The 25,301-nt window shown below is 52.9% G+C and overlaps 1 protein-coding gene across 1 annotated transcript; it reads right to left on the reverse strand.

Annotated features, from left to right (window-relative positions):
- Nucleotides 1-530: 530 nt before the first annotated feature.
- LOC136375156 (zinc finger protein 585A-like) lies at nt 531-24,105 on the reverse strand. Its single transcript, XM_066340515.1, is given in 7 exon segments — nt 531-1,186; nt 1,189-2,290; nt 9,060-9,134; nt 9,302-9,403; nt 15,877-16,970; nt 19,275-20,296; nt 23,718-24,105. Coding segments are annotated over 7 exon segments (3,819 nt in total). The 5' UTR covers nt 23,809-24,105; the 3' UTR covers nt 531-853.
- Between the last annotated feature and the right edge of the window lie 1,196 nt (nt 24,106-25,301).

A 25,301-nucleotide genomic window follows, 5' to 3' on the forward strand; every position in this document is an offset into this window, starting at 1 on the left:
CCCGAAATGTGGGCTCTGCCGCCGGGCAGCAGAGCTCCGGCCAGGGAAAAACCCCAACGATTACTCAAACCGTGTCTGCTGGGTCCTAGCGCGCCCTGCAGCCACGCAGTTCCCACAAAACACCGGTAAACTCCCCCCCAGCTAGGAGCAGTCCCAGGGTAGCCGCGACACGAGGATATTTTACCTGTCTCCTGTGAACCATGGGTCGTGCAGCTGCGTTAGAAATCCTTGTCTGAGCCGACTTGCTTTAGGCGTGGAGCAAGCTACCGGCCCAATCCCAACCACTCAGAGCCACGCAAAAATTAGCTCATAGATGGTAGGGTAGCTGACCACTCAGAAAGCTTTTGTGACCCCTGGATAAGGGCTCCAGCTACTCCCTGGGCTTTTAATATTTCATAAAAACAAACGTTTGGGTGCCAACGGAAACCATTCATCCACAGCCCCCAGGGCTAGCTCAGTTCCTTGGGAGGCTTTGAGGGAATATTTCAGGGACAGGGCAAAAGATCCAAAAGAGGCTCTTACCCCCAGGGTTGATCCAAGACGTTTATTCCAGGAGGGGAAACAAGGAGAGGAGGCCCAGAGGGCAAGAGGGCCGGAGGGCAAGAGCGGAGGACAAGAGGAAGAAAGAGGAAGAACAGGGCTTTATCCACGCTCCTGCTCAGGGAGGATGGCTGGACCTCAGCCAATTGGGTCATGAAAGGAAGGAAGGGTCAAACTACATGGTTGCAGGCTTCAGAGGTTCCTGGGGAAAAATCATTCTCCAGTGAAATACAACAGGATTGGAGTGGTTTTGAGGTGACAGATTGATCACTCTTGGCTTTTGGAGTTCAAAGAGTGGGAGAAGAGAAAAAAATTAAGGGCAAAACAAAAGGATAACCAGCCAGGTGTCTTCCCAACACGGATCACAGGAATCTGGGTCACCAGGGCTCTGCCCAACATGGCTCCTCCAGTGGGGGATGGAGCTGGAGCAGAGCATGAAGCTCTTCCCACACTGGGGGCACTTGCAGGGCTTCCCTTACTGGTGCCTCTGTTGGTGTCTGGTCAAGTGAGAGCTCCTGGTGAAGCTCTTCCCACATTCCCTGCACTCATAGGGCCTCTCTTCAGCGTGGATGCGCCGGTGCCTGATGAGGTTGGAGTTGTGCTTGAAACTCTTCCCACAGACAAAGCAGCACAAAGGCCTCTCCTCTCCTCTGTGTGAATCCGCTGGTGTTTGAGCAGACTGGAGGCAAACTGAAATCTCTTCCTGCATTTATCACACTTGTAGGTCTCCCCAGTGTGGATCTTTCGGTGCAAGCTCAGGCTCTCTCTGTGCCTGAAGCTCTTCCCACATTCCCCACACTTGTACGGCCTTTCCCCAGTGTGAATGTTCTGGTGCTGGATCAGGTTGATTCTCTGTCTGAAACTCTTCCCACATTCCCCACACTCATAGGGCCGTTCCCCAGTGTGGGTCCTCTGGTGGCAGATCAAGTGGGAGCTCTGCCTGAAGCTCATCCCACATTCCTCACACTTGTGGGGCCTCTCCCCTGTATGGATACGCAGGTGCCTGGCAAGGGTGGAGTTCTGCTTGAAGCCCTTCCTGCAGTGGGGGCAGCGGAAAGGCCTCTCCTCTGAGTGTGTCTGCTGATGTTCAAGGAGCTGGGTGCTGGTCAGAAATCCCTTCCCACACTGGGAACACTTGTAGGGCCTCTCCCCGGTGTGGATGTGCCGGTGTCTGGTGAGGTTGGAGTTGTGTCTGAAGCCCTTCCCACAGTCGGGGCAGTGGAAGGGCCTCTCCTCTGAGTGTGTCTGCTGATGTACAAGGAGCCGGGTGCTGGTCAGAAACCTCTTCCCACACTGGGAACACTCATAGGGCCTCTCCCCAGTGTGGATCTTTTGATGGATGATCAGCTGGGCACGCTGCCGGAAGCTCTTCCCACATTCCCCACACTCGTAGGGCCTTTCCCCAGTGTGGATGTTCTGGTGCTCCATCAGGGTGGCTCTGTCTCTGAAGCTCTTCTCACATTCCCCACACTCATAGGGCCGTTCCCCAGTGTGAATCCTCTGGTGCCGGATCAGGTAGCACTGCCAGATGAAGCTCTTCCCACACTCCAGGCACTCGTAGGGTCTCTCTCCAGTGTGGGTCCTCTGGTGTTGGATCAGGTTTCGCCTCTGGCTGAAGCTCTTCCCACATTCCCCACACTCATAGGACCTGTCCCTGGTGTGGATAATCTGGTGGGCAATCAGCTGGCAGCTCTTCCTGAAGCTCTTCCCACATTCCCCACACTCATAGGGCCGTTCATCTGTGTGAATCCTCTGGTGCCGGAGCAGGTGGCACCGCCAGGTGAAGCTCTTCTCACACCCCAAGCACTTGTGGGGCTTCTCCCCATCAGGAAGCTGCTCATGGACCACCAGCTCTGAGCTCTGGCTCCATCTCTGGCCACCTTCCCAGCCCAGGCTGGGTTTTTCCTCCCCACTGGATTCCTGCACTGGGGAGCAGCTCAAAACAGCCTCTTCCATGAGGTTCTTCAGCGGGGATTTGTCCTCTCTGCTCTCCATGTTCAGCTCCTTGTCTGGGGGAGGAAGGACAAAGAGAGGATGGGATTTGCCTCAGTGCCAGAGGGAAGAGGAAGGAGATCCGCTAGTGCATCCCTGGCAGGACGGCGTTGGCAGCGGGGCTGTCCTGCAGCCGGGGGCCATGCTGGGCTGGGAGATGGAGCAGGAGAGAGAGGAAAAGGGACACTGACTTCCCCCTCACCTGCCTGGATGTCCTGGGGCATCTTCCTCTTTCTCACAGCCTCCTGCTCCGTCCAGCCAAGGGCTGGGAATGGAAAATCCTGGTTTGGGGAAAAATAAGGGATGAGCATGTTGGGTTTGAAGGTACCTCTGCCAAAGTCCATCCCTAGAACTCACTGGGCATCTAGGCACCATAAAAACCTCCCAAACACCAAGATTCAGCCCTGAAAAGCCTCCCAGGAGCTCCCCTTCTCTGGTCTCTCCCGTTTGGTGTTAAGGGGTTCCCCCCTGTCCCAGCTGCTTGGGGTCAGACCTGTATTGAGGGTCCCCCCGTCTACTCTGTCCCTGCCCGCCCCCCCAGGCTGCTGGGAGTACCACAAACCCAAAAAGCTCCTCCCTTTTCTGTCTCCCTATTTAGGCATGTTGGGGGGTTTTGAGGTGCTGGGTTCCCTTCTCCTCTTATTCTCTGCTTTGGGGTGCAGGAAGTCCAAGAAGTACCACCCTTTTTCACTCCAGGCTGTCGAGAGTAAAACGAATCGTGGCGCTCCCCCCTTTCTGGACTCCCCACTTCAGGGTCCTGGGGGGACACAGGGCTCTGCTCATCCAGGCTGCCTCTGCCAGGAGCAGCCACTGGGACTCCCCTAAAGTCCCCCAAAGGGGCATTTTCCACTCAGTTTTGGATCTCCTCATTCTCAAAACATTCCCCACCACAAAACCACAAAAAACAATTCAGGGATCCACAGGATATCTGGGCTGAGTTCCCTCTTCCCAGACACCTATGGGATCACCAGGGGTCACCCTTCCTTTGGGGTCCCCACGTTGCAGTCCTGGGGCTCTTCTCTCTCTGGGGTCCCGGTAAGGGGAAGCCGCGGCTCTCCTGGGCTCCCTAAACCTGGTTTGGCCTAAAATCAACCAAAAGGGCCTAAAATTGTCCACAGGGCCCTATAACCCACTCTAAACCTAATCAGCTTCGGACTCAAAAGACCCAAAGAGGCCAAAAATCCCCACAAAGTAACCTAAAATGACTCAAAGGGGTCAAAAATCCACCCTATATGTTTATGGTTTGTCTTAATATTCACCAAATGGGGATAAAATCATGCAAAGGGGTCTAAAACCAACCAATGCGGCCGAAAATTGGCCAAAGTGTTTATAAGACATAATTCTCACAAAATGGCCAAGAATCCTCTTAAATCTCCTAAAAGGCTGTAAAATCCACCATGAAAATACTTGGTCTGGCCTAAAATCCACAAAATATACCTGAATACCACCCTAAACCCAACAAATTTGGCCTAAAATCACCAAACAGGACTAAACCCCATCTAAATGGGCCTAAAAACATCCAAAGCAATCTAAAATCCACCCTAAAACTGCCCAGTTTATCTTAAAATCGCTACAGTGGGACTAAACCAACCAGATTTTGCCTAAAATCAGACAAAGGACCCAAAACTCCACATTAAACGGCTCGAAAACCCAGCCTAAACCTGCCCAGTTTGGCCTAAAATTACCCAAATGGGCCTAAAATCTCCAGGACCGGGACTGAGACCAAGACGAAGATCAGCACCAGAACCGGCACCAGCACCAAGGCTGAGACCGACACGGATGCGAGACCGGCACCGAGAGCAGCGTCACTCTGGGACCAGCACCAAGACCAAGACCGGGACCAGCACAGACTGCAGAACTGACACCAGCACCACTGCAGGACCGGGACTGGGACCAGAACTGACTTCGAACTCAGACCGGCACTGCACAGGAACTGGGACTAGGACTAACACTGAGACTGAAACCGGTCCCGGCACTGGGACCAAGACTGAGACCAAGACCGGCACCGGAACCAGCACCGAGACTGGCACCACCCAGGGACTGGACTGAGACTGAGATTGGCACTGGGAGCACTCTGGGATCAAGACTGGCACCGGGACTGGGACCGCCCTGAGACCGAGACTGAGACTGGGACTGAAACTGGCAAAAAATTGGCTCAAAAGTCACCAAAAACACCCCTAAAGGGACCAAAAATGCCCCAAATGTGACAGAAAACGGCCCAAAAATGGCCAAAAAATGACCAAAAACAGTCTAGAAATGCCCCTGAAATTACAAAAAATGGCTCATAATGACACAAAATGGCCCAAAAAGTGACCAAAACTTGCCTCAAATGTCCCCAAAATGACACAAAATTGCCCCAAATTATCCAATATAACAGAAATGGCACAAAAGTGGCCAAAATGGCACAAAAGTGACCAATTATGGCACAAGAGTGACAGAAAATGCTCAAAAATGCCGTAGGATGGGGGAGAGCCCAGAGAAAGACAGAATTCCCAAAAGATCAAAAACCCCTCCTAAAAACAGCATTAAAAAGCCAAAATACTTTTAAAACCTCCTGAAAAAGCCTCAAAATGGCTCAAAAAAAAAAGAAAAAAAACACCCTGAAAGTGCCTCCAAAACTTCCAGTAATGTTTCCAAAATTTTCCAGACTACCCAGAATTTCCCAAATTCCTAAAAATTCACCCAAACTCCATCAAAATCATGCAGAAAATGAAAAAAAAAACAAAGCAAAAGAAATGAACCCTTAAAATGCTCAGAAATATTTAAAAAAACCCCAAAACTCCCCCAAAATTCCCTAAAAAATCCCCCAACTCCTCAAATTTCTCAAAATTCCCAATATATTCCCTAAAGCCCCTAATACCAACAGAAAACAGTCTAAAAATGCAAAAACACCACTCCAAAAGTTCCTAAAACTACTTAAAAAATCCTTGAAAATACCCCAAATCCCCCCAAAGTTTCCAATAAATTCCCCAAGGTTCCATAACACCCCAGAATTCCTGAAATCCTTGAAAATTCCCAGAATTTCCTACACTTGTCCTCGATGAAGTGGCGTAGCAGGCAGGACTTGCTGGTGCCCGTCCTACAGATCACCAAGAACTTGAAGAGGAAATCTGGGAAAAAAATTCCCAGAACTTCTCACATTTGGATCCAAACTTACACAAAATCCCCTCTAGAGAGCCCAAAATTCCTGTGTTTGGACCCAGAATCTCCTCTGGGGACCCCAAAAATTCTGAAACTCCCCTCTAGAGATCTCAAAATTCCCTGACTTGAAGCCGAAATTCTTCAAATTCCTGCATCTGGACCCAAAAACCTCCTGAAATTCCCCCCAAAGTTCCCAATAGAGGCCCCAAAACTCAAAAAATTTCCCAATAAAAAAACCAAAATTGCTCCATTGGGACCTCTAAATTTCCAAAAATTCCTTGTACAGTGCCTAGAATTCCCAAAAATTCTCCCCAAGGATCCCAAAATTTCCCTACAGAGATCCCAAGACCCTCCCTAAACCCTCTATACTCTCCCCCAGGCCCCTATATAACCCCTAAAGACCCCCCCCCCAAGCCCTTTTAGGGACCTCCTAGATCCCTTATAGACTCCCCAGGCACCCCCTAAATCGCCTGTAGGGACCTCCAGGCCCACCCAAATCCCCTATAGACCCCCCCCAACCCCTTTTAGGAAGCCCCAAGCCCTTCCCAAACCCCTGCAGAGACCCTGAAGTCTCCTAAATGTACCATCGGACCCCTTTTAGGGACACCCAGGCCCTCCCAAAATCCCCTGCAGAGATCCCCAGATCCCCTATAGAGACTCCCAGGCCACCCTCAACCCTCTAGAGATCCCCTATATATCCCCTATAGTCCCCTCAGACCCCCGATGGAGACCCTCAGCCTCCCCAAAACCCCACACATGGTCCCACAGACACTCCCGCACCTCCCTGGACCCGCTATAGGCTCCCCCAGATCCCCTGTAGACCCCGCCAACTCCATAAAAGGGCACCCAGAGCCCCACAAAGCCCCAAAAGAGACCCCCATACCCCCGGACTTAGGGACGCCCGGACCCTCTTTACGGACTCCTACGGAACCTCTATAGACCCGCCTCAGACCCCTATAGAGCCCTTATAGCCCCCCCCACCCCCCACCCGTCAAGTCCCTTTAGGGACCCCCAGAGCGCCCTGAATCCCCTTTGACCCCCTTAAACCAATTACAGACCACCCAGTAAATCCCCTAAAGAGACCCCCAGGTCCCCCCAGACCCCTACAGATCCCCATTGCCACACCGTACGTCTCAGACATGCTGGAGCCGACTCGCGGGACCGGGAACAAAGATGGCGGCGCCCCGAAGAGCCACTTCTGGGCAATCTGCGCATGCGCCGGAGGGAACGCGGCAGGTGGGCGGGACACAGGAAAAAGAGGCGCGGCCAATGAAAGGGCAGGGAACGAACGGAATGAGGCGGGGCCCGAGAAAGGGCAGGAACTGTGAGGGAAAGGGGCGGGGTCAAGGGGACGCACGGCCCTAAAAGGGCCCGGTTTGCCCTAAAACCATCCAAAATGGACCTAAAATTCTCACAAGGGGCCTAAAATGCACCCTAAAACCGATCACGTTTGGCTTTAAATCAGACAAATTATACTAAAACGCCCAAAAAGTAGCTTAAAATAACACAAAGAGCCCTAAAATCCACCCTAAAAGGCTAGAAATCACTCCAAGGGATCTAAAACCCAGCCTATACCTGCCCAGTTTGGCCTAAAATCACCCAAATTAATCTAAAATCTCTGGACCAGGACTAGACCAAGACCAGCACCAAGACTGAGACTGACACTGGAACCAAGACTGGCATCACACGGGCAAATGCACTGGGACCGAAACCGACACCAAAACCGGCACGAGAACTGGTACTGGGATCAGGACTGAGACAAAGACTGATACTGGATCTGGCACCAGGACCGGTTCAGAACCGGGACCAGCATTGGCACCAGGAGCGCTCCAGGGCTGCTCCAGGACTGCGGCCAGAACCGAGGCCGGGAGCATTCCAGGACTGAGACCAAGATAGGCAGTGGAACCAGCACCGAGACTGGCATGGCTCCAGGATCGAGACTGGGAATGGCACTGGGAGTGCTCCAGGAACAAGACTGGCACTGGCTCCAGTACCGGGACCACTTGGAGACCGAAACTGAGACCAAGACTGAGACTGGAACTGAAAACAGACCTGGCACCAGCACCGAGACTGACAGCGCTCGGGACCAAGACTGAGACTGGAAACAGCATCAATCCAGGACAGAGGTTGATACCAGGATGAGAATGAGCATCGAGAGCACTCCGAACTGCTCCTAGACTGAGACTGGGACCGGGACTGAGACTGGTGCTGGGAGTGCTCCGAGACTGTGATTGAGACCAGGGCCAGAACCGGGACACGGATCAGACCTGGAATTGCTCCAGGATTGCTCCAGGACAGCCCTGTTCGCCCCGGGCAGTTTTGGCTGCACCCCGTGAGGGGCTGAGAGGAACCCTCGATTTAGGGAGGGCCTAAGACGGACTGGGAGGAACTGGGAGGGAGCCCGGGGCACGGCGGGACTGCCTCAGTTTGCACTGTTCCAGTGAAGCCATCCCCCACAGGATCCCAGTCTGTGTGATCCCAGTCTGGATGCTTCTGATCCAGATGGTCACGGTCTGTGCAGTCCCAGACCACAAGATCCCAGTCAGGATGGGCCTGCATGGCACACACTCCAAGGCTCTGGAACTGCAGTTCCCAGACAGGAAAGGATCTTCCGGCTCTGGAAGGCAAAGCTCTGGAGAAGGGGCCCAAAGCCAAGGGCAGCAAGATCCTACAGGGACATTTCACTGCCAGCCCCCAGAACTTGAGCCACGCTTGTTGGAGCTCCTGCACTGGGAATTCAGTCAGGGCAGGGCCTTTGGTGGGAGCTGCCCTGGCTCAAGGGACACACTGAGGGACAAACAGAGCAGGCAGAGAGAGGCACGAGGGAAAGGAGGACATAAACACAATCAGCTGAGAGGGTGACACTGAGAACAGAAGTGCAACTGGCTGGAAATTAATGGGACAGGAATCAAAAATTTTCCAAGTTTTATTTACTATCAAACCACATCCCATCCACCCAGCCCCACACAATCCCCATCCCACCGCTCCAAATTTGGATCTCACTTCTCCCAATCTCCTTCCAACCCCTGGCGGATGTGGAATAGACTAAGTTTGGCAGAGGACTGAGTTTATCTGAGGTGGGAACAAGCCACTTTGAGGTGGGATTGAGACCTTTTGGGGTAAGACTGAGTTCTTTTCTGTGGGATTGGAGTGGTTTTCAGGTGACAGATCGATCCCTCTTGACTTCTGGAGTGCAAAGAAAGGGAGGTGAGAAAAAAACTAAGGGCAAAACAAAAGGATAACCAGCCAGGTGTCTTCCCAACATGGATCACAGGGAATCTGGGTCACCAGGGCTCTGCCCAACATGGCTCCTCCAGTGGGGGATGGAGCTGGAGCAGAGCATGAAGCTCTTCCCACACTGGGGGCACTTGCAGGGCTTCCCTTACCGGTGCCTCTGTTGGTGTTGGGTCAAGTGAGAGCTCCTGGTGAAGCTCTTCCCACATTCCCTGCACTCATAGGGCCTCTCTTCAGCGCGGATGCGCCGGTGCCTGATGAGGTTGGAGTTGCGCTTGAAACTCTTCCCACAGATGGGGCAGTGGAAGGGCTGTCCTCTAAGTGTGTCTGCTGATGTTGAAGGAAACAGGTGCTGGTCAGAAACCCCTTCCCACACTGGGAACACTCACAGGGCCTCTCCCCAGTGTGAATCTTTTGGTGAAACTTCAGGCTGTCTCTGTGCCAGAAGCTCTTCCCACATTCCCCACACTCATAGGGCCGTTCATCTGTGTGAATCCTCTGGTGGCTGATCAGGTGGCACTGCCAGGTGAAGCTCTTCTCTCATTCCAAGCACTTGTGGGGTTTCTCCCCATCAGGAAGCTGCTCATGGACCACCAGCTCTGAGCTCTGGCTCCATCTCTGGCCGCCTTCCCAGCCCAGGCTGGGTCTTCCCACTCTACTGGATTCCTGTGCCACTCTAAACCAAATCAGGTATGGACTCAAAACACCCAAAGAGGCCAAAAATCCCCACAAAGTAGCGTAAAATCATCCAAAGGGACTTCAAATCCTCCCTATATACTTATGGTTTGTCTCAATATTCACCAAATGGGGATAAAATCATCCAAAGGGGTCTAAAACCTACCAGTGTGGCCTAAAATTGCCCTAAGGTTTTATAAACCCTCAGGAAATGGCCAAAAATCCTCTTAAATCTCCTGAAAGGCTGCAAAATCCACCCTGTAAATACTTGGTCCGGCCTAAAATCAACAAAAATCTTTCATAAGTAAGTTTGTGGACGACACTAAGCTGTGTTGACTTGTTGGAAGGTAGGATGGCTCTGCAGAGAGATCTGGAATGGTTGGATGGATGGGTAGAGTCTAACAAGATGAAGTTTAATGAGTCCAAGTGCCCAGTCCTGCACTTTGGCCACAATAACCTCCTGCAGTGTTATAGGCTGGGGACGGTGTGGCTGGGCAGTGCTCAGGAGGAAAGGGACCTGGGGGTTCTGGTCAGCAGCCAGCTGGACATGAGGCAGCAGTGTGCCCAGGTGGCCAAGAGGGCCAATGGCACCTGGCCTGGATCAGGAATGGTGTGGCCACAGGAGCAGGGAGGTCATCCTTCCCCTGGACTCAGCACTGGTCAGGCCACACCTCGAGTGCTGTGTCCAGTTCTGGCCCCTCAGTTTAGGGAGGACATTGAGATGCTTGACCCGTCCAGAGGAGGGAGACAAAGCTGGTGAAGGGGTTGGAAAACAAGCCACATGAGGAATGACTGAGGGAGCTGGGGTTGATTAGCCTGGAGAAAATGAGACTCAGAGGTGACCTTATCACTCTCTATAACTTCCTGAAGGGTGGCGGTAGACAGCTGGGGGTTGGTCTCTTTCTCCAGGCAGCAACTGACAGAACAAGAGGACACAGCCTCAAGCTGGGTCAAGGGAAAATACAGGTTGGATATTAGGAAGTTTTTCACAGAAAGAGTGATTAAATACTGGAATAGTCTGCCCGGGGAGGTGGTGGAGTCACCGTTCCTGGATGTGTTTAAAAAGAGACGAGATGTGGCACTCAGTGCCATGATCTAGTTGAGGTGTTAGGGCTGGACTCGATCTTGAAGGTCTCTTCCAATCTACACATTCTGTGATTGTGTGATTCTGTGAAAACATACCTAAAGTCCACCCTAAACCCAACAAATTTGGCCTAACATCACCAAACACGATAAAACCCCATGAAAATCGGCCTAAAAACATCCAAAGCAATCTAAAATCCACCCTAAAACTGCCCAGCTTATCTTAAAATCGCTACAGTGGGACTAAACCAACCAGATTTTGCCTAAAATCAGACAAAGGAGCCAAAACTCCACACTAAACGGCTCGAAAACCCAGCCTAAACCTGCCCAGTTTGGCCTAAAATTACCCAAATGGGCCTAAAATCTCCAGGACCGGGACTGAGACCAAGACGAAGATCAGCACCAGAACCGGCACCAGCACCAAGGCTGAGACCGACACGGATGCGAGACCGGCACCGAGAGCAGCGTCACTCTGGGACCAGCACCAAGACCAAGACCGGGACCAGCACAGACTGCAGAACTGACACCAGCACCACTGCAGGACCGGGACTGGGACCAGAACTGACTTCGAACTCAGACCGGCACTGCACAGGAACTGGGACTAGGACTAACACTGAGACTGAAACCGGTCCCGGCACTGGGACCAAGACTGAGACCAAGACCGGCACCGGAACCAGCACCGAGACTGGCACCACCCAGGGACTGGACTGAGACTGAGATTGGCACTGGGAGCACTCTGGGATCAAGACTGGCACCGGGACTGGGACCGCCCTGAGACCGAGACTGAGACTGGGACTGAAACTGGCAAAAAATTGGCTCAAAAGTCACCAAAAACACCCCTAAAGGGACCAAAAATGCCCCAAATGTGACAGAAAACGGCCCAAAAATGGCCAAAAAATGACCAAAAACAGTCTAGAAATGCCCCTGAAATTACAAAAAATGGCTCATAATGACACAAAATGGCCCAAAAAGTGACCAAAAATTGCCTCAAATGTCCCCAAAATGACACAAAATTGCCCCAAATTACCCAATATAACAGAAATTGCACAAAAGTGGCCAAAAATGACCCAAGAGTGATAAAAAATGCTCAAAAATGCCGCAGGATGGGGGAGAGCCTGGAGACAGACAGAATTCCCCAAAACTAAAAACTCTCCTAAAAATCTTCCTGCTAAAAATAGCATTACATAGCAAAATTACTTTTAAAAATATGTGAAAAAAGCCTCAAAATTACTCAAAAAACAAAACCGTGAAAATGCCTCCAAAAATTCCAGTAATGTTTCCAAAATTTTCCAGACTACCCAGAATTTCCCAAATTCCAAAAAATTCACCCACACACCATCAAAAATCACCCAGAAAATGAAGAAAAGAATCCCAAACCCTCAAAATGCAAAGAAATATTTTTAAAAATCCCCCAAAATTCCCCAACTCCTCAGAGTTCTCATAATTCCCAACATATTCCCCAAAGTCCCCAAATACCAACAGAAAACACTCTAAAAATGCAAAAACACCACCCTAAAAATGCCTAAGATTACTTTAAAAATTCCCCCTAAATTCCCCAAAGTCTCACAACATCCCAGAATTCCTGAAATCTTTGAAAATTCCCAGAACTTCCTACACTTGTCCTCGATGAAGTGGTGCAGCAGGCAGGACTTGCTGGTGCCCGTCCTACAGATCACCAAGAACTTGAAGAGGAAACATGGGAAAAAGAATTCCCAGAACTTCCCACATTTGATCTAAAATTCCCCGAAATCCCCTCTAGAGAGCCCAAAATTCTCATGCTTGGACCCAAAATTCCGCAAATTCCTGCATTTGAACCCAAAATTCCCAATAGAGGCGCCAAAATTCAAAAAATTTCTCAAAAGAAAACCCAAAATTGCCCCATTTGGACTTCTAAATTTTCAAGAATTCCTGGTACAGAGCCCAAAATTCCCAAAAATTTCCTTTAAGGATCCCAAAATTTCCCTACTGAGATCTCGAGACCCTCCCCAAACCCTCTATACGCTCCCCCAGGTCCCTATAGAACCCCTGTATACCTCCCCAAACCCCTTCCCCCTCCCCAGATCCCCTATAGAGACCCCCTAGGCCCCTCCCAAATCCCCTACAGACCCCTCTAACCCCTTTTAGGCAGCCCCAAGCCGTGCTCAAATCTCCCGCAGAGACCCTGAAATTCCCTAAATGTACCATCAGACCCCTTCTTAGGGCCCCTAGGCCCTCCCAAACTCCACTGCAGAGACCCTCAGATCCCCTAGAGAGACCTCTAGGACACCCTGAACCCTCAATAGATCCCCCATAGCCCGCTCAGACACCCTGAGGAGACCCTCTGACCACCCCAAAACCCCACACAGGGACCCACAGACACTCCCACACATCCCTGGACTCGCTATAGGCTCCCCCAGACCCATACAAATCCCCTATAGACCCTCCCAGCCGCCCAGAAGGCCACCCAGTCCCCCACAAATCCCCAAAAGAGACCCCCAGACCCCATTTAGGGACTCCCGGACCCCCCTTTACAGACCCCTCTGGACCCCCTAGACCCTCTATAGAGCCCCTATAGCGCTCTCAATCGCCCTTCAGAGACCCGTGGACCGCCCTGAATCTCCTATTGACCCCCTTAAGCCCCTTATAGACCAGTCACGAAATCTTCTAAAGAGGCGTCCACGTCCTCCTAGACCCCTCTCGATCCCCGACAGATCTCCGTTGCCCCACCGCAGGTCTCGGACATGCTGCAGCCGGGTCGGGAGACCAGGAGAAAAGATGGCGGCGCCCCGGATGAGCCACTTCTGGGTAATCTGCGCATGCGCTACAGGGAACGCGCCAGCAGATGGGCGGGGCTCAAGGGAAAAAGGCGTGGCCAATGACAGGGCAGCGAACGAATGGAATGAGGCGGGGTCGGAGACAGGGCGGGAACCGTGAGGGGAAAGGGGCGGGGTCAAGGTCTGGGCGGGAATAATGATGGGGAATGGGCGTGGCCAATGGGACGTGCGGTGCTAAAACCGCCCGGTTTCGCTTAAAATCACCAAAACGCGCCTAAATTTGTCCAAATAGGCCAAAAATCCACTCTAAACCCGATCAGGTTTGGCCTCAAATCACCCAAAGAGGCCCCAAAGCCCCACAAAGTAACTTAAAATAACACAAAGGACCCTAAAATCCACCTTAAATCCACGTGGTTTGGTCAATAAGCAGCCAAATGCAGTTAAAATCATCCAAAGGGGTCTAAACTCCAACCAAATAAGCCCAAAATTGCCCAAGCTGGTATAAAACCCATACAAAACAGTTCCAAATCACAATGAAATTTCCAAATCGGCATAAAATCCATAATGAATGTACCTGGTTTGGCCTAAAATCACTCAAATAGACCTGAAGTCTACCCTAAAACTCACCAGATTTGGCCTAAAATCACCCAAACATGCCAAAACTTCACCTAAATAGGCCTAAAATCCTCCGAAAGGGTTTAAAATCCATCCTAAAACTGCCCAGCTTCTCCTAAAATTACCCAAATGAGATGAAACCCCACCATATTTGGCCTAAAATCAGCAAAAGGGGCCCAAAATCCACCCTAAGCCTGCCCAGTTTGGCCTAAAATCACCCAAATGGGTCTAAAATCCCCAGAAAGTAGCTTAAAATAACACAAAATGCCCAAAAATCAACCTTAAGTCCACATGCTTTGGCCTGAAATCAACCTAATACAGTTAAAATTATCCAAAGGGGTCCAAAATCAAACCAAAGGGGCCTAAAATTGCCCAAACTGGCTTAAAACCCACACAAAATGGCCTGAAATCACCCTTCAGTCCCCTAAAAAGATGTAAAAACTGCCCTGAAAGTAAGTGGTTTGGACTAAAATTACCCAAATGCACCTAAAATCCATCCTAAACCCCACCAGACCTGGCCTAAAATCACCCAAATGGACCTAAAATCACCAAAAATGGGCTTTGTTTCTCCTAAATTTACCCTAAGAGACCAAAAGTCCGCCTATATGGGCCTAAAATCACCAGAAAAGGGGCCTAAAATCTCCCACGCAGGTTTAAGATCCACTCATATGAGGCTAAATTCATCCAAAGGGACCTAAAACTGCCCATTTTATCATAAAATCACCATCATATGAGGCTAAATTCATCCAAAGGGACCTAAAACTGCCCATTTTATCATAAAATCACCATCATATGAGGCTAAATTCATCCAAAGGGACCTAAAACTGCCCATTTTATCATAAAATCACCAAATGGGCCCAACCTCTACCCATATGAGCCTAAAATCATCCAAAGGGAATGAAAATACACCCAAAAATCCACCCTAAAACCTACCAGATTTGGCCCAAATTCAATAAAAAGGACCTAAACCCCACCCTAAAAGGCTGGAAATCACTCCAAGGGATCTAAAACCCAGCCTAAACTTGCCCAGTTTGGCCTAAAATCACTCAAATGGGCCAAAAATCTCCGGAACCGAGACCAGGATCAGCACCGCAACCCACACCAAGACTGAGACCGGCCCCGCACAGGCACCAGCACAGCCATCGAGACCGGCACCGGAACCACTGAGCACTGAGCACTGAGACTGGCGCTGACCCGAGACCGACACTGAGACCGAGCCTGGAACCAGGAGGGGATTGGACTCGGAATCACTCTGGGATCGGCTCCAGGATCGCTCTGGGACCGAGGTGTTCACTCTGGGGAGTCCTGACTGCGCCCCGGGGCAAAACCGGGAGGGACCAAGCTGGGAAACTTCGAGCTTCAGAAGGCTAAAAATGACTCCTTTATTTTTTAGAATGTGGATCCCTTAGTATTTTACACAGACCAATCTGATCAGTGACAAAAAGACAAACCTCTTCAATCGCATTGGTCAGACCAGAGGGTCATCAAGAAGCCCCTCCGAGGAAAAAGAATGAAAAACAAAGTACAGTTCACAAAAACACTTCTTTTGTTTGCAGAAAATTTCCTGGGAAAAGAATTTCAGAAAACCAAAACATCTCAGGCACGAAACCAGGTCTACAATCCGTCTTAGCTTTTGGAGTGCAATGAGAGGGAGAAGAGAACAGAACAATATCAGGGCCAAATCAAAAGGATAACTGGCAAGGTGATTTCCCAACACGGATCACAGGGAATCTGGGTCACCAGGGCTCTGCCCAATGTGGCTCCTCCAGTGGGGGATGGAGCTGGAGCCGAGCTCATTGCACTTTCCGCAGCGGGGGCACTGGCAGGGCTTTCCTGATGGTGCCTCTGCTGGTGTCTGGTCAAGGATGAGCTCTGTGAGAAGCTCTTCCCACACTGGGGACACTCATGGGGTCTCTCCCCAGTGTGGATACGCCGGTGAGTGATGAGGTTGGAGTTGTACCTGAAGCCCTTCCCGCAGTCAGGGCAGTGGAAGGGCCTCTCCTCTGAGTGAATGAGCTGATGTTCAAGGAGCTTGCTGCTGACCCGAAACCCCTTCCCACACTGGGAACACTTGTAGGGCCTCTCCCCAGTGTGGATCTTTTGGTGCAAGCTCAGGCTGGCTCTCTGGCTGAAGCCCTTCCCACATTCCTCACACTTGTACGGCCTTTCCCCAGTGTGGATATTCTGGTGCTGGATCAGGTTGATTCTCTGGCTGAAGCTCTTCCCACATTCCCCACACTCATAGGGCCGTTCCCCAGTGTGGGTCCTCTGGTGGCAGATCAGGTGGGAGCTCCGGCTGAAGCTCATCCCACATTCCCCACACTCATAGGGCCTCTCTCCAGTGTGGATTCTCTGGTGAAGGACCAGCCTGGACCTCAGATGGAAGCTCTTCCCACATTCCCCACACTCGTAGGGTCTCTCCCCAGTGTGGATCTTCTGGTGGCAAACCAGGCTGGACTTCTGGATGAAGCTCTTCCCACATTCCCTACACTTGTAAGATCTCTGCCCAGTATGGATCCTTTGGTGTAACCTCAGGCTGGCTCTCTGCCTGAAGCCCTTCCCACATTCCCCACACTTGTACGGCCTTTCCCCAGTGTGGATATTCTGATGCTCTGTCAGGGTGGCTCTCTCTCTGAAGCACTTCCCACATTCCCCACATTCATAAGGCCGTTCCCCGGTGTGGAACATCTGGTGGCGGAGCAGACTGGACCTCTGGCTGAAGCTCTCCCCACACTCCCCACACTCATATGGCCTCTCCCCAGTGTGGATCCTCCGGTGGAAGTTCAGGTTGGCTCCGTACCTGAAGCTCTTCCCGCATTCCTCACACTTGAACGGCCTTTCCCCAGTGTGGACATTCTGGTGCTGGATCAGATTGATTCTCTGGCTGAAGCTCTTCCCACACTCCAGGCACTTGTGGGGCTTCTCCCCATCACGGGGCTCCTCATGGAGCACCCGCTCTGAGCTCTGGCTCCATCTCCGGCCGCCTTCCCGGCCCACGCTGGCCCTTTCCCCCTCACATCCTCGCCATGGGCCTTTGCAGCCCCTCCTCCTCAGGGATCTCCGGCCCTTCTCCTCCCCGGTGCATTCCTGCGCCGTGGAGCCGCTCCAAACGGCCTCTCCCACGAGCTCCTGCCGCGGGGATTTGTCCTCCCTGCTCTCCATGCTCGGCTCCTTGTCTGGGGCAGGAAGGACAAGGACAGGATGGGATTTGCCTCCGGGCCTCAGGGAAGGGGAAGGAGATCCCCGGTGTGCTCGGTGCCCGCCCTCCCCAGGCTGCCGGGAGTCCCAGGGACCCGAAAAGGGACCCCTCTTCTGTCTGCCACCTACGGATACTGGGAGTGACGGGGCTCGTACTGGGAGTGACTGGGCTCCTACTGGGAGGGACTGGGCTCGTACTGGGAGTGACTGGGATCGTACTGGGAGTGACCGGGCGCGTACTGGGAGCAGCCACTGCCGGCACCGGGACCCCCGAACCCCTTTCCCGCCCATCCCGCCCCTCCAGCCCCCAACGGGGTCCCGGCAATCCCAGGGTCTCTGCCGACACCGGGACACCCCAAAAACGCCCCCCTGATGTTCCCCCGAGGGGCAGCTGCGGCTCGGCTTTGGAGCCTCGCGAACTCCAAACATCCCCCCCAAAAAACCCCAGACGCAGGGACTCCCCGGGATATTCGGGGCGAGCTCCCCCTCCCCGGGCACCTGCGGGATGGGGGCGATGCTCCCGCCGGTGCCGCCGCTTCAGGGAGCGCTGGAGCCGCCGCTCCCTCCGCTCGTCTTCTCCTCCCGCTCCTGCGGCCGCTGCGCCTCTTCCTCCCTCCTCCTCCTCCTCCGCCGGCCCCGCCCCCGGACTGGGAGGGCGGGGCCAAGGGAAGGACGGGGACTGTGAGGGGAAAGGGGCGGGGCCAAGGGAAGGGCGGGAACTGTGAGGGGAAAGGGGCGGGGCCAAGGGGACGCCGGCTCCTAAAACCGCCCTAAAAATCATCGAAAAAGATTGCCCTAAAATCACCGAAATGGGGCAAAAATCCACCATAAATCCACCAGGTTTAGCCTAAATTCACCCAAATGGACCAAAAATCTCCAGGACCAAGACCGGGATCAGCACCGGAACCCGCAGCAGCGCCAGGACTGAGACCGACACCAGAACCGAGACCGGCCCTGCTCAGGCACCGGCGCTGGGGACCGAGGTAGAGACCAAAACCGGCACCAGATCCCAGTCCATAGGGTCCTAATTTATAGGATACCAGTCCATAGGACTCCAGTCCTGGTTATCCCAGTCCATAGGTTCCCAGTTGTCACCATCCGCTAACGCGAACACTGGAACCGTGATGGTTCGTTAACCGATCTCAGAGGGCCAAAAAGAACACAGAGGGGATTTCAGCATTCATCAAAACAAACGCACTTTTATTAGTGCTGTGATAATGTGATGTATAAATTCGTGTATAAAATATTGTATCAAAAGTTTGGACTATTAAAAGCTACTCGAGGGCGTCTCTGAGATTCCAAAGCCGATGTATTTGTGCTCAGAGGTTGGATGGTACCTTTGCTGCTGTCACTCTGTCCACCCAGTATTTGAGCAATGCTGTCCAATTTTATTGTGGCCTTTCTATGTGATTTTGAAAAAATTTGGTAAAGAAATTCTTTTATTTCGAATTGGGCTTCTAATCATTTATAACAGGGCCAGCAGCAAATGCGATAGAGGGATTTGAAGGGGAACAAAGGATAGCGAGAAAAGAGAAAGAGAGGGTGGGTATAGCTACCAACGGAGAGGTGAAATCCTCGTGGTCTGGCCAATAGATCCACCTTCGCCTGTAGGGAGATCTCAAAGCCTTTGGTCAACTCAGGGCTCTTTACAGTCCTTTCCAAAGGGACAGGCAGTCAGCCAGAAGGTGGGGAGATGGTTACAGCGTGTTCTTTTTGAGAGAACAGGTCAGTTCACCGTGACTTGCCCATTGTTCCTGCTCAGGGGCTGAGGTTCCCATAGAAATGAGTGCCAAGTTTTCCCACTGAACACACCTGCAGGCAATACTTGGCAAAGGTCCCACCTCAGCCAGGCCAGAACACCTGCATTGGGGTTTTAGAGCCCTTTTTAGGGGTTTCAGTCTCTGTCCTTGATGATGGCCGTGAGGCAGATGAGGGATCTTTGGACTGTCTCATAGAGGCACTTGCAGGGCTTCCTTTACTGGTGCCTCTGTTGGTGTTTGGTCAAGTAAGAGCTCCTGGTGAAGCTCTTCCCACACTGGGGACACTCGGGGGCCTGTCCCTGGTGTGGATGTGCCGGTGTCTGGTGAGGTTGGAGCTCTGCCTGAAGCCCTTCCCACACTCAGGGCAGTGGAAGGGCCTCTCCTCTGAGTGTGTCTGCTGATGTTCAAGGAGCTGGGTGCTGGTCAGAAACCCCTTCCCACACTGGGAACACTCGTAGGGCCTCTCCCCAGTGTGGATCTTTTGGTGCAAGCTCAGGCTGTATCTCTGCCTGAAGCTCTTCCCACATTCCCCACACTTGTACGGCCTTTCCCCAGTGTGGATCCTCTGGTGGATGATCAGGCTGACTCTCTGGCAGAAGCTCTTCCCACACTCTCCACACTCATAGGGCCTCTTCCCAGTGTGGATCCTCTGGTGGATGATCAGGTTGCTTCTCCAGCTGAAGGTCTTCCCACACTCCCCACACTCGTAGGGTCGTTCCCCAGTGTGGGTCCTTTGGTGGCTCTTGAGGTACGAGCTCTGCCTGAAGCCCTTGCCACATTCAGGGCAGTGGAAGGGCCTCTCCTCTGAGTGAATCTGCTGATGCAAAAGGAGCTGGGTGCTGGTCAGAAACCCCTTCCCACACTGGGAACACTCATAGGGCCTCTCCCCAGTGTGGATCTTTTGGTGGAAGCTCAGGTCACTTCTCAGCCTGAAGTTCTTCCCACACTCCCCACACTCGTAGGGCCGTTCTCCTGTGTGGCTCCTCTGGTGGAGCACCAACCGGCTCAGGCAGCTGAAGCTCTTCCCACACTCCAGGCACTTGTGGGCCTTCTCCCCATCACGATGCTCCTCATGGAGCACCCGCTCTGAGCTCTGGCTCCATCTCCGGCCGCCTTCCCGGCCCACGCTGGCCCTTTCCCCCTCACATCCTCGCCATGGGCCTTTGCAGCCCCTCCTCCTCAGGGATCTCCGGCCCTTCTCCTCCCCGGTGCATTCCTGCGCCGTGGAGCCGCTCCAAACGGCCTCTCCCACGAGCTCCTGCCGCGGGGATTTGTCCTCCCTGCTCTCCATGCTCGGCTCCTTGTCTGGGGCAGGAAGGACAAGGACAGGATGGGATTTGCCTCCGGGCCTCAGGGAAGGGGAAGGAGATCCCCGGTGTGCTCGGTGCCCGCCCTCCCCAGGCTGCCGGGAGTCCCAGGGACCCGAAAAGGGACCCCTCTTCTGTCTGCCACCTACGGATACTGGGAGTGACGGGGCTCGTACTGGGAGTGACTGGGCTCCTACTGCGAGTGACCGGGCCCGTACTGGGATTGACTTGGCTCGTACTGGGAGTGACCGGGCGCGTACTGGGAGCAGCCACTGTGGACATCAGGACCCCCGAACCCCTTTTCCGCCCATCCCGCCCCTCCAGCCCCCAACGGGGTCTCGGCAATCTCAGGGTCTCTGCCGACACCGGGACACCCCAAAAACACCTCCCGGGAACCCCCGATGTCCCCCCGAGGGGCAGCTGCGGCTCGGCTTTGGAGCCCCGCGAGCTCCAAACATCCCCCCCAAAAAACCCCAAACGCAGCGACCCCCCGGGATATTCGGGGCGAGCTCCCCCTCCCCGGGCACCTGCGGGATGGGGGCGATGCTCCCGCCGGTGCCGCCGCTTCAGGGAGCGCTGGAGCCGCCGCTCCCTCCGCTCGTCTTCTCCTCCCGCTCCTGCGGCCGCTGCGCCTCTTCCTCCCTCCTCCTCCTCCTCCTCCGGCCCCGCCCCCGGACTGGGAGGGCGGGGCCAAGGGAAGGGCGGGGACTGTGAGGGGAAAGGGGCGGGGCCAAGGGGAGGGCGGGGCCTGTGAGGGGAAAGGGGCGGGGCCAAGGGAGGGACGGGAACTGTGAGGGGGAAAGGGGCGGGGTCAGGCACCGGGCGGGAATCCTGACGGGGAATGGGCGTGGCCAAGAGGACGCGCTTTCCTAAAAGCGCCCGGTTTTAAAATCATTCAAACTGGTCTGAAATTTCATAAAGAGGCCAAAAATCCACCCTAACACTGATCATGTTTGGCCTCAAATTGCCTTAAGACGCCTGCAATCCCTACAAAGTGGCCTAAAATCCCCCAAAGGGCACTAAAACCCATCCTACAGCCAAATGGTTTGGCTTAAAATCAGCTCATTTGGGATAAAATCATCCAAAGGTCACTAAAACCAACTAATGCGGCCTAAAATTGCCATCATTGGTTTAAACCCACACAAAATGGCAAAAAGTCCCTTTAAATCTCGCAAAAAGGTTATAATATTAACCCTGAAAATACTTGGTTTGGCTTAAAATCAATGAAACATACGTGAAGTCCACCCTAAAACCCACCAGGTTTGGCCTAAAATCGTCTAGAGGGGCCTAAAATCCACCCTAAGCCCACCCAGTTTGGCTGAATATTACCCCAACCTGCCTAAAGTCTCTGGGATGAGAATCGAGACCAAGACCAGCACCAGAACCGGCACCAGCACCAAGGCTGAGACTGACACCGGATCTGAGAGTGGCACCGAGAGTGGCACCCGCTGCAGAACCGGGAGAGAATCGACACCAGAACTGACACCGGCACCACACAGGCACCGGGACCAAGACCGGCACCAAAACTGGCACCAGGACCAAGACTGAGACCAAGACCGGCACCGGAACCAGCACCGAGACTGGCACCACTCAGGGACTGGACTGAGAACGAGATTGGCACTGGGAGCACTCCGGGACCAGAGTGGCACCGGGACCGGCACTGGGACAGAGACTACGCTGAGACCAAGATTGAAACCAGCAAAAAATGGCTCAAAAGTCATCAAAAATGCCCCTAAAGACACCAAAATGCCCGAAAACTGACAGAAAATGGCCCAAAAATGACCAAAAACTGAGTAGAAATGCCCCCAAAATGACAAAATATGGCTCAAAATGACATAAAATGACCCAAAAAGTGACCAGAAATGACCCAAGAGTGACAGAATATTGCCCAAATTGCTGCAGGATAGGGGAGAGTCTGAGTGACACAGAATTCTCAAAAGAATTTTTTTTAAAATCCCCCCAAAATTATATATAAAGCAAACCTACATTAAAAAATACAACCCTGAAACAAGCCTCAAAATGGCTCAAAAAAGAAAAAAACCCTGAAAATGCCTCCAAAAATTGCAGTAATATTTCCCAAAAATTCCCAGACTGCCCAGAATTTCCTAAATTTCCAAAAATTCGCCCCAAATTTTCCCTAACATGAACAAAAATCACCCAGAAAATGAAAAAAAAAAACCAAAACAAACCTAAAAGAACCAAACTCTTAAAATACCCAGAAATATATATTTTCAAAAAAAACCCAAAACACCCCAAAACTTCTCTAAAAGTCCCCAACTCCTCAGATTTCCCAAAATATTCCCCAAAGCCCCTAAATACGAACAGAATACACTCTAAAAATGCAAAAACACCACCCCAAAAATGCCTAAGAATACTTTAATAATCCCCCAAAATACCTCAAAAGTCCCTCAAAATCCAAAAAATCCCCCTAAAATTCCCAAAAATCCCACACCCCCCACAACTCCCGAAATCCTTGAAAATTCCCAGAAATTCCTACACTTGATCTCGATGAAGTGGTGCAGCAGGCAGGACTTGCCAGTGCCTCTGTCGCCAACCACCAACAACTTGAAGATGATATTTGGGATAAAAGATTCCCCAAACTCCCGAGTTAGGACCCAAATTTCCCAAGATTTCCTACTCTGGGACCTGAAATCCCCCCAAAATTCCCACGCTTGCACCCGAAATTCCCCAAATTCCTTCCTTTGGACCAAAAATTCCCCAAAATTCCTAACAGAGGCCCTAAAAGTCAAAACATTTTCCAGTAGAACAACAAAATTGAACAATTTCAACCCCACATTTCCAAGAATTAGCTGTACACAGCCTAAAATTCCTAAAAATTTTATTTAAGGACTCCAAACTCTCCTATAGAGAGTCCAGGACCCCCCCCAGACCCCCTTAAATCCCATGTAGAGAACCCCAGATCCCCTATAGGATCCCCCAGCCGCCCCGGACCTCCTATACATCCCCTATAGATCCCCTCAGAGCCCCTTTGGAGATCTCCGCCCCCCCAGACCCCCCAAATCCCCCACAGGGACCCACAGACACCCCCACACCTCTCCCTGGACCCGCTATAGGCTCCCGCAGACCCCTACAGATCCCCTACAGACCCCCCCAACTCCTCAGAACTCCTAAGAGACCCCCCCAAATCCCCTACAGACACCCAGAGCCCATTTAGGGACACCCAGAGCCCATTTAGGGACGCCCGGACCCCCTTTACAGACCCCTCTAGACCCTCTATAGAGCCCCCAGTCCCCGACAGAGCCCCGATACCACCCCAGCCCGCTTTAGGGACCCCAGACCGCCCTAAAGCCCCTATAAACCGCCCCAAGTCCACTATACACCCCCCATGAAATCCCCTAAGGAGACTTCCACGTCCTCCTAGACCCCTCTCGATCCCCGACAGATCTCCGTTGCCCCACCGCAGGTCTCGGACATGCTGCAGCCGGGTCGGGAGACCAGGAGAAAAGATGGCGGCGCCCCGGATGAGCCACTTCTGCGTAATCTGCGCATGCGCTACAGGGAACGCGCCAGCAGATGGGCGGGGCTCAAGGGAAAAAGGCGTGGCCAATGAAAGGGCAGGGAACGAATCGAATGAGGCGGGGTCGGAGACAGGGCGGGAACCGTGAGGGGAAAGGGGCGGGGTCCAGGAAACGGCGCGAATTATGAGGGGGAATGGGCGGGTCAAGGGAACGCGCGGTCCTAAAAGGGCCCGGTTTGGCTTAAACTCACCCAAAAGTACCTAAAATCTCCGGCACCGAGACCGAAACCGGCACCAGAACAGGCGCTGGGACCAAGACTGAGATCCAGACCTACACTGGGTCCGGCACGGGACTGCTCCAGGAGTGCAGCCAGAACGGAGACCGGGAGCACTCCAGGATCGAGACTGAGACCGGCACCGGAACGAGCACCGAGACTGGCAACCCTCCGGGACGGGGACCGAGACTGGGATGGGCACTGGGAGCACTCCGGGACCAAAAACCCCACCGGCACCGCTCTGAGACTGAGACCAAGCCCGGAACAGGGACGGGGACCGGACTCGGAATCGCTCCGGGACCGCCGCGTTCGCTTCGGGGAGTTTTGGCCGCAGCCCTGGACGGGACTGTAAGGGAATATCGGGGATGGAAGGCACTGGGAGAGATTGGGAGGGACCCCTGGGCCGGGCGGGACCACCTTGGTTTGCGTTGCTCTACTGCAGCCATTCCGGTCCATAGGATACCAGTTTGTATGATCCCAGTCTGGATGCTTCTGATCCTGATGGTCCCAGCCTGTCAAATCCCAGTCCATGTGATCACAGTCTGTACAATCCCAGTCGGTGCAATCCCAGTCCATGTGATCCCACTCTGTACAATCCCAGTCAGTGCAATCCCAGTCCCTGTGATCCCAGTCTGTACAATCCCAGTCTGTACAATCCCAGTCTGTACAATCGCAGTCCCTGTGATCCCAGTCTGTACAATCCCAGTCTGTGCAATCCCAGTCTGTACAATCGCAGTCCCTGTGATCCCAGTCTGTACAATCCCAGTCGGTGCAATCCCAGTCCCTGTGATCCCAGTCTGTATAATCCCAGTCTGTACAATCCCAGTCCCTGTGATCCCAGTCTGTACAATCCCAGTCGGTGCAATCCCAGTCCATGTGATCCCAGTCTGTACAATCCCAGTCAGTACAGTCCCAGTCCCTGTGATCCCAGTCTGTACAATCCCAGTCTGTACAATCACAGTCCCTGTGATCCCAGTCTGTACAATCCCAGTCGGTGCAATCCCACTCTGCAAGGTTCCAGTCTACATGATCCCAGGTTGGATGCTCCTGATCCAGATGGTCCCGGTCTGTGCAGGCGCAGGCTGTAGGATCCCAGTCCATGTGATCCCAGTCTATAGGATCCCAGTCTGGACAGTCCTGCATGGCACACACTCCAAAGCTGTCAGTTTCGGTGCCAGTTCTGGTCTCAGTCCCGGTCTCATTCTCAGTCTTGGAGCGGTGCTGGTCCAAGTGCCACTCTGGTCCCGGAG

This window comes from Sylvia atricapilla, unplaced genomic scaffold (assembly GCF_009819655.1).
Source record: "Sylvia atricapilla isolate bSylAtr1 unplaced genomic scaffold, bSylAtr1.pri scaffold_97_arrow_ctg1, whole genome shotgun sequence".
In the NCBI taxonomy this organism is placed as follows: domain Eukaryota; kingdom Metazoa; phylum Chordata; class Aves; order Passeriformes; family Sylviidae; genus Sylvia; species Sylvia atricapilla.